This window comes from Vollenhovia emeryi, unplaced genomic scaffold (genome assembly GCF_000949405.1).
Source record: "Vollenhovia emeryi isolate VEMERY1.0 unplaced genomic scaffold, V.emery_V1.0 DF939658.1, whole genome shotgun sequence".
NCBI classification, from domain to species: Eukaryota; Metazoa; Arthropoda; class Insecta; order Hymenoptera; family Formicidae; genus Vollenhovia; species Vollenhovia emeryi.
In genome coordinates this window covers 7,054-15,949 of record NW_011966708.1, presented here as the reverse complement: position 1 = coordinate 15,949, position 8,896 = coordinate 7,054, and the positions used below count along the sequence as shown (strand labels likewise).

The window sequence follows — 8,896 nt, the reverse complement described above, 5'->3', positions numbered from 1 at the left end:
GCACGCTATGGTTAGATCCCATGCAATGATCTTGTACTTAAAATAATTTTAAGTACAAGAGCATCGCACAGGACCTGACTATAGCACGAAACGCAACCAAAATTTCGCAAATCTGCGTTACCCACTTGGCAAAATGTGGATATTGGCTACGTAGTTCAATGTCCACGTTTTCAATGTCCACAGAGGGCGTATCGCATTCGCCAATCACGAAAAACGGGGCCGTGACATCTCTCAGGCTTCTCTCTGCTACTGATTACGGCCATTACGGGCAGTTCGGTCTCCTTATTGCGTGGCCCGATCACCCGTATCACTTGTATTGGGTATTCGGATTTGCGAAAACATGGAAAGTTCAGAAAAATTAGTCGAAGATACCAAGGCTCAAAGTAATTCTGACCAAGTCACCAAGCCATGGAAAGATTTGGTAAGTATTCGACCACATCTCAATTATAACCTTGCGTGAAACCTAACCTCAAAGCAAGCTGCGCACGTTGAGGAAATTGTATAAAGGATCAGGATACGCAAAGATACTATTCCAAATAACGCATAGTTGGCACAGGCCGACGGCGCTCTCCCAAGGAGAAAGACATGACGTAAAAAAAACAAAAAATGTTTGCACGTTAATGACACGCTGCCTGTAGACGTAGGCATTTGCGTGAAACGTTAGTGGTTTAACTAGTTGTGTGTGTATTTATACCTAAAACGAGTTACGATCTTATAATACTCAGCCAGATATTCTTTCGCGAACCTTGGACTTTTAACTTTTTTTAAACTCTAGGTTTAGTCATGAGGACTGTTCTTTGTCGTTGCACTAAAACTTTTTATCAATTAATCGCTTCACGTGATAAGCGTGATCTTTAAAAATTTCATGACGAACAAGTGAAATTTACGAGTAAATATTTATACGTTAAAAGGGACTCGCGTGACATATTTAATCAATTAATAAAATTTCTAAGGCTCCAATGTGAGAGCACAAGTACAAAGTAATGAAGAACAAGAGCCAAGACAGTTGCGTGTCTGATTTTAATTTAAAGTCTATTGCGAAAAATGATACCTTAGCCAGGGTTTGAATCTGGGCCTCCTCTTTCTCTTTTTCGCTCACTGACACCAGACAGGCGTCTCTCACCAATTCAACCACCGAGGCATGTGAGACGCACTGGCTGAGGTATTATTTTTTGCAATAGACTTTAAATTAAAATTATTTAGACACTAATGCCCTTGTTTTGGCTCTTATTCCTTTATTACTTTGTATTTGTATATATTTAATGTTAAGTCATGCTATATAATTAAAATAACTTAAAAGTAAAAGGTAGAAATTATAAATCGTACAAATACTTATAAACTTTTTGGCAATATGTTTGAAATAAATATAACAGAAAGATACTAATTGCAGGGACTTGTGGACACGCTCTGCAAAACATGTTTGGATTTGAAGTGGGCGGCACCTACCAAGATTCAAAAGGAAGCTATCCCTTTCACACTTGAAGGTAATTCGAACCTAATGACTTTAATTGCCGTCAACTTCTGGCAAGCGGTAACAATCATTTTTCTGTCGATAGGCAAGGATGTGATTGGATTGGCAGAGACTGGATCGGGAAAAACTGCTGCCTTCGCATTACCAATACTGCAGGCGTTATTGGAGAATCCTCAGCGATACTTCGCGCTGGTCCTGACGCCTACAAGAGAATTGGCGTTTCAAATCTCAGAGCAATTCGATGCGTTAGGTAAGAACAATTTATGTCGCTCAACACGCATCGGTTTATATTTATTTATTATTGTGCCACAATCATTTTAGGTTCCAGTATGGGCGTGAAAACTGCGGTGCTAGTTGGTGGAATGGACATGCATGCACAGGGAATGGTACTCGAAAAGAAGCCTCATATTATCATTGCCACGCCTGGTAGACTAGTCGACCACTTGGAGAATACGAAGGGCTTTAATTTACGACAGTTGAAGTTTCTGGTAATTGCACGTCGCCAGATGGATTTATTTTGACAATTGTCGCACCGACTCTAATCTCTCCTGTCTCTCGTTTTACCCGCAAGGTGATGGACGAGGCAGATCGCATCTTAAACGTGGACTTCGAGGCGGAGGTTGACAAGATTCTCAGAGTAATACCGCGGGAGAGGAGGACGTTGCTGTTCTCAGCGACGATGACCAAGACTGTGCAAAAGCTGCAGCGCGCGTCCCTGCGAAATCCCGTGAAAGTTGAAGCGTCTACGAAGTATCAGACTGTGGAGAAGCTGCAACAATATTACAAATTTATTCCAGTGAAATTCAAGGTACGGAGCGTAAACGATATAACTGTTAACTGCGAAGTAAATGACAGTCGTCATGAGCGACGTAAATGTGAAATGTTTCATCAACCTCATAAAGAGCGGTCGTTGCAGGACGTGTACCTCGTGCATATCTTGAATGAATTGGCGGGCAACAGTTTCATGGTATTTTGCGGGACCTGCAACAATACAGTAAGAACTGCCCTGCTGTTACGAAATCTGGGATTCACGGCGGTTCCCCTGCACGGGCAAATGTCGCAGAACAAGAGGATCGCCGCGCTTACAAAGTTTAAAGCAAAAAACAGATCCATATTAATTTCAACGGACGTTGCCAGCCGGTTAGTCTGCACAATCCGAACTAAAGGATATTGTCAAGTTGAATTGTTTTATGTTAAAAACAGATGTTAAATCATCTTTGCATTGTTCTTGCAGAGGTCTCGATATTCCGCACGTAGACATCGTCATCAATTTTGACATCCCCACGCATAGTAAGGATTATATACACAGAGTAGGCCGAACTGCGCGTGCAGGTCGGTCAGGCCGTTCCATCACGTTTGTCACGCAATACGACGTGGAACTGTATCAACGAATAGAACAGTTGATAGGTAAAGAGCTGCCGTCATATCCTACCAAAGAGGATGAAGTGATGTTGCTGCAAGAGAGAGTGAGCGAAGCGCAGCGAATAGCAAAAATGGTAAGGACGATTTTACAACGTGCGATTGGCAGGGTTGGGTAGTGTCTAGTTAAAAAGATAAAAGTTGAGTTAAAAATTTAGATAATTTTAACGTAACTTAGTTACATTATAGACTGTTCACTTTTAACTTAATTTAGTTACATGTTATCGATAACTTAACTTTCAATTGATTTCTCTTAAAGTTAGCCACGCCATAAACAAAGGCGTCGTGCACCTGCCTACATTGGCAGTCCCTGTGTTCCAAAATTTACTGTGGGTGCTAAAAATCTACGTGCACCATAGATCTTCAGCGCTGGTGGTGATTTTTTGAACACAGCCATTATATGAGACTTTGATTCTTGAACTCGCGTGAATTTATTCCCATAACACGGGCCATATTCCGTGTAATGATTGGTTGTCCAAACACTGGTCGTGAAATTAACGCAATTTACGTGATTGCGAGTCTCTGAAATTATGTGTAAAAATAAAACAAATTTAACTTTTTAATTTCTTTTTATTAACTCAACTTTTAATTAAATTATTGTCATTATGGGTTAACTTGTATCTCAGCTAAGTTAAATTTTCCAAGACTTAACTTTAACTTAGCTTAATTAAGTTTAAAAAAAGATAACTTACCAACCCTGGCGATTTGATAAGAGACATAGACGATTACGTATAAACGTTATTGTAACACCCCAGGACATCAAAAACATCGAAGAGAACAGGAAGTCGGGCAAGCGGAAACGCGGTGGTAATAATGAAGACGATGACACAGAACAGTCTCTTGGAGTGAGAAAAAGAATGAAAATAAAGAGCAAAAGAAAGTGATGATAATATTGAACAGTATTTAACAATATTATCATCACTTCCTTTTGCTCTGTTAACAACATGAATTTCAATTAATGTTAATAATTTCAATGTAATAAAATACTTTTTTTTACAACTAACACGATTTAAAATTACTCGAGCACTTTGTTACAAATATTTTAATATTACTCGGGTGGATTTGTAGCGTCTCAGCAAAAGTTGATACTTCGCTGTCGTATCGATGGATGTTGTGTGATGACGTACTTTGTTGGATGCTGTGTGCCAATCCTTGAATCGTTACACGAATGTGAATGACATACTAAATTGTAGTTCGCAAAAGTGCACATAAGAATCTTATTAATTTAAGACTGAATTCGTTAATATAAATGCAATTTAATAGAAAGCAAAAATTCCATGATTTTTCGTACTTCTAGTTTGCAAATAAAAGAATATTTTTTGTGTAGCTCATACATACATCTTCTCGTACTCGTAGCGCATTGTGCGTCGTTTTATGTATTATATGATTAGATTCTGAACTCGTATCAAGAAATATTATGCCACCTAAAGCTAACATCAGGATATGTGCGATTTACAATTCGCTATTCGTAAAAGTTTTTTGAAAATCTGTAGTTCGCCAATGTGGACCTTCGTGATTTACGATTTGTAATTCGGCGGCAATTTTGTTTTTCTACTCTTGAAATCTCTATTTTTAGAATTTCACAATTACACAGTTCTTTTATAAGCGCACGTTATAAATGTGCGATTATCTACTCGCGTAGATTTTTACCCCATTATGGAAAGTTTGTTTCAATTACTACAGTGGAAAATCCATTATTGTAAACAATATAATCAACTTTCCAAGCAATTATGTTAATTATCATAATATCTTTCCAATACACATAGAAATAAGTACAAATTTTAATGCACAGAGTAGTTCTATATACGAATTAACTGACTCGTGACGTGATTCGCGCTCAGATTTTGTGTGGAAAAAGAACCGCTCCGCTAGCAAGTTGATTAGTTCAGTAAACGATGAACGTGACGAATTTGTTTACTCGTGCCGTTCGCGAACAGCAAACTATGAATTACATATCACGCACAGTCTGATGCAAGCTCAACTGGATTAGCGAATGGAACGGAGATGCTGCTGCAAGACCTGAAATATAATCAAGACTCAGCAATAAGGTAAACATTGTTATATTGAAGAAATTAGTACTGTATTTTAACGACTTGAAGTCTTCGCACAAAGCAGTATCGTATTAAATATCACTCAAATAATCAATAAAATATATTATTAAGTAAAATCACAATTTCTTTATCGTTTGCGATGAACGCGTTAGGGGGAAATTAATTCGAAGCATCGAAGACAGAATTTGTTATTATATATAACAAAAAAGTTTTAGACATTTTACAAGACGTTATAAGGATTTCTTTTTAACAATGTCTTAAAGACATTTTTTCTGACGTCTTACGGACGTGTTTTCGTAAAATTTTAAAGATGTCTTTTGGAAGACGTTTTTAATATGTCATTTAGACATGCATTTTGTCTAGAATCTAGGTATACATAAATAATGTTTGCATTTTGCGTTTATTATATTGCATTTGTTATATTGAATTACTTTTTACATCATATTATGTTAAATGTTTTATAATTTATTCTAATAATTTGTAAAACTTATATATTATTATATATGTTAAATATTAGTATATATACATATTATCAGTACTTTGATGCTGCATTATTCTTATAGAACAGAGTGAACATCTTTGGACTTGTTTCACTAGATTTAGGAAGTGACAAATTGTACACGAATATATACATATACATACTATATATGTATATACACATACATAGCAGGATACATACAGATTTATTGCGTTTTGTTATATAATTATGTAAATTGTAATTAATCGACGAAATCGATTTTCCACTATATTTTTTCACTATACTCAACTAAATTATTATTAATGATATCATGTTCTCTTGATAACATTTAGGTAGTTAAACAAAAAATAGAAGCCTCATAACAAGGATATATAAAAATTATTTTAACATATTTGTAAAAATGTATTTCTGGGAGGGGGGAGAGAATATCTTTATATATTTATGTTCTCATAAAAATTTCAATACAATGTTTAACGCAATTATAACTCAATATTCTAAAAAATAGCTAAAATTTTTTATGATAAATAAATATAAGAAATCCTTTCATTGAAACAGAATAATAAATTCATGACGTATAACGCAGAGAAAAGTTAAAATGATATCCAAAAAATAAAATATAAAATTCAACAGTATATTTTGAGTTATATTTAGTGTTATATATAACTGATTTCTGGATCTAACTTCAGATTCGTAATCAGCGACCCTAAAAACCCCCCGGGTATGTACCAAGTTTCAAGCGAATCGGACCAATTTTATAAACATCCGCCATATTGGATCCACCATTTTGAATTTGATAAATTTAGTCAAGTATTATGTAACGTAACTTTCTAAATCTGAATTCACGGTCAGAATTTAAAAGCTAGCTCACGGTTTTTTATTATGGCATAAAATGTACCAAAAAAGAATGTTTTTTGAGGTTAGGAAGAAAAAACGAGCCAACTTTAGAATTCTGACCTCGGATTCGGATTCAGCGACCCAAAATACGTAGGAATTGACTAGTCTGGTCCGCCGGACAAAAAATTTTTTTGGTGGGGCTGTGTGATTTGCCACAAAACAAAATAAAATATATGAAAGATTAAGAAGAAATTGTATAAAAATATATTAATTTATCTAATTATAAAAAAGATGGCTCAAAGCCTTAGACAAGGTTGTAGTCCAATAAAAAATATTTAATTAGAAAAGAATATACGTTTAGGTCCTTATTGGACCACCTTCAGTATAAAGAAAGAAAGAAATAAAAATTAACACATAGAATTCGCAAGATAGATCATACATAGGATTATGCAGTCAATAGTATAAAAATAAAGATTTTTCTAAAAAACACCCAGACATGTCCTTCACCAAACCTGATAAAGGCTACATCACAGTCGTTACGTCCAACATTGACTTTTTTAAGAAGCTGGAGGATATGCTTCTTGACTGTGAAACTTATACGGTGGTTACCAAAGCTCCAACTAGAAGTACGACTAATGATTTACGCAAATTACTAACAAGGTGGAAGAGAAACAGTTATATTTCAAAGGGTGTTTATAGACACTTGCCGACTACCGATAGTTTTCTACCAAGAGCATATGGTTGCCTAAGGTCCATAAATCGGGCTGTCCCCTTATAGTCCTAGTTTTATCCATTACTAGTCCTCTTTATGACCTAGCTCTCTTTTTGCACAAGGTTATTCATAAAAATATTTTCTGGACTGTTACAGCTTTCTTTTTTAATTTATCATGTTACACTCACTTGCGTCGCGTTTTATGTACAACCGGTCTATAATTTATCACAACTTTTATATCCTTTTATTTTTATACTATTGACTGCGTAATCCTTTGTAAACATTGCGAATTTTTCCATGCGTCAATTTGTATTTAGTTCTTTCTTCATACTGAAGATGGTCCAATAAGGACTAAAACGTATATTCTCTTCTAATTAAATAATTTGTATTGAACACTACAACCATGTCTAGGCTCTGAGCCTCTTTTTTATAATTAAGTGATTTTTATCATACGAGCCATTAGTATTTATATTAATTTATATTGGGCCGTCTAAAGTAAAGGATGGTTTTAGAGATTTGTTCGAAATAATACCAAAAAAACATGAAATTTCAATTTTAATCCAAAATATTCTAATATTTCTAAAATTTTCAATTACTATTTACAATTTTATCCCATTAAAATATTTTAATTACCTGGTGATAAATCTTTCGGTTTTGAGTTAAATCATAAATTAAGCTCTTTTATATTGTATTATTAGTATTACCCTTGTAAAGATATCAGGTAAAATAAAAATTTTCAGTAGACACTTAATAGTTGAATGAGATTAAAGTAAACACATAGTATAGCAGTTAAAATTCTTCCTAGAAGATCAGCATCCCATAAATAATGTGATATAAAAGAGAGCTTATTTATTTTTTAGTTCAAAATAAAAATGCTTGTTAGCAAGAAATTGAAATTTTAAGATTAGGATGGAAAGAATTTATACAAATAATAATGAAAAATATATATTTTAAATTAAAATTAAAATGTCACATTTTTATTTAAAAAATATCTCTAAAAATTTACTTATAGGACGTACTCAATTTATAACTTTTTCTTTTTATCTCAGTAATTAATTATCTCATTGTCACAATATTATAATCACGGACACAAAGAGAATCAAACTAATTTTAAAGAGGTTCGTATCACAATGAAAATAGAAATTGTTCTCTTTTAACATTTGGATCTTACAATTAGAATACATCTTGGAAAGGAAAATGAGCTTTGTCTGGTTCCATAAGATCAGCGAGAAAACAGGCAGTACCAGCAATACCTTCATACAGCGAGTACGGCATGTCAGGAATGCGTGCGTCAGTTTGAAACTGTGACGAATTCATAAAGTCTGCAAATTTAGCAGCACGATAAAGGTAACGCTCATCACCGGTAAGCCTGTATAGAAGGAGAAAGACATAGCCATTGCCCGCCACGCCATGACAAATTCCAGATCCTTTACGTAGAAGGCCTTTGCGCCAGACAAGATCACCAGCACGTTTGCATGAATCAAGGTAACGGTTATCTTTCCAACGCAAATATGCGGCTGCCATCATGTAAATAACACCAGGAGCACCGTGACACCAATGTACCAATTCGTCGTCGTTGTCTTTGGGACTTCGTCCAGAACGATCTATCTCCTCCATGGAACATGGAAAATTACCGGTTGTTGTTTGTAGGCTCAGCATATAATCTACGCACGTTCGTACAGTTCTGTCAATGTCTGCATCATTATCAAGGAATGATGGTACCTAAATGCACAGAGATATATTTAATTAATATAAATGGTTATAATGTCATGTTACTGAATATTAAAAGTATAATTGATAATATAAATTATAATTAATAATATAAAGATATACAGGGTGTCAGATTCGATATGGACGACCCCAAAGATTATAGTAGATTGGGTTAAACTGAGAAGAAAAGTTATATAAAATTTTACAAAATCGTAATTATT

The 8,896-nt window shown here is 34.7% G+C and overlaps 2 protein-coding genes across 2 annotated transcripts in view; one reads left to right on the top strand and one right to left on the bottom strand.

The window, feature by feature from the left end:
• The first annotated feature begins 231 nt into the window (after positions 1-231).
• On the top strand, positions 232-4,618 carry LOC105556999 (probable ATP-dependent RNA helicase DDX47). The gene is made up of 8 exons (XM_012004122.1): positions 232-421; positions 1,391-1,484; positions 1,557-1,721; positions 1,793-1,959; positions 2,043-2,279; positions 2,388-2,611; positions 2,706-2,967; positions 3,646-4,618. Exons 1-8 carry the CDS (start codon positions 341-343, stop codon positions 3,772-3,774), a joined length of 1,359 nt encoding a protein of 452 aa, XP_011859512.1. The 5' UTR covers positions 232-340; the 3' UTR covers positions 3,775-4,618.
• A 3,344-nt stretch (positions 4,619-7,962) lies between these two features.
• LOC105556998 (lanC-like protein 3 homolog) overlaps positions 7,963-8,896 on the bottom strand; it is a 6,963-nt gene continuing 6,029 nt past the window's right edge. The window contains exon 3 of the mRNA XM_012004121.1: positions 7,963-8,687. Within this exon, the coding sequence (XP_011859511.1) occupies positions 8,139-8,687 (549 nt within the window). The 3' untranslated portion in view covers positions 7,963-8,138. The remainder of the gene's footprint in view (positions 8,688-8,896) is intronic.

Excerpts from the sequence above, each read along its gene's own strand:
- LOC105556999 (XM_012004122.1), top strand. The coding sequence starts at position 341 with ATGGAAAGTTCAGAAAAATTAGTCGAAGATACCAAGGCTCAAAGTAAT. Across the intron at positions 1,960-2,042 it reads TACGACAGTTGAAGTTTCTG|GTGATGGACGAGGCAGATCG; the intron begins GTAATTGCACGT and ends TTTACCCGCAAG. Across the intron at positions 2,612-2,705 it reads TCAACGGACGTTGCCAGCCG|AGGTCTCGATATTCCGCACG; the intron begins GTTAGTCTGCAC and ends TTGTTCTTGCAG.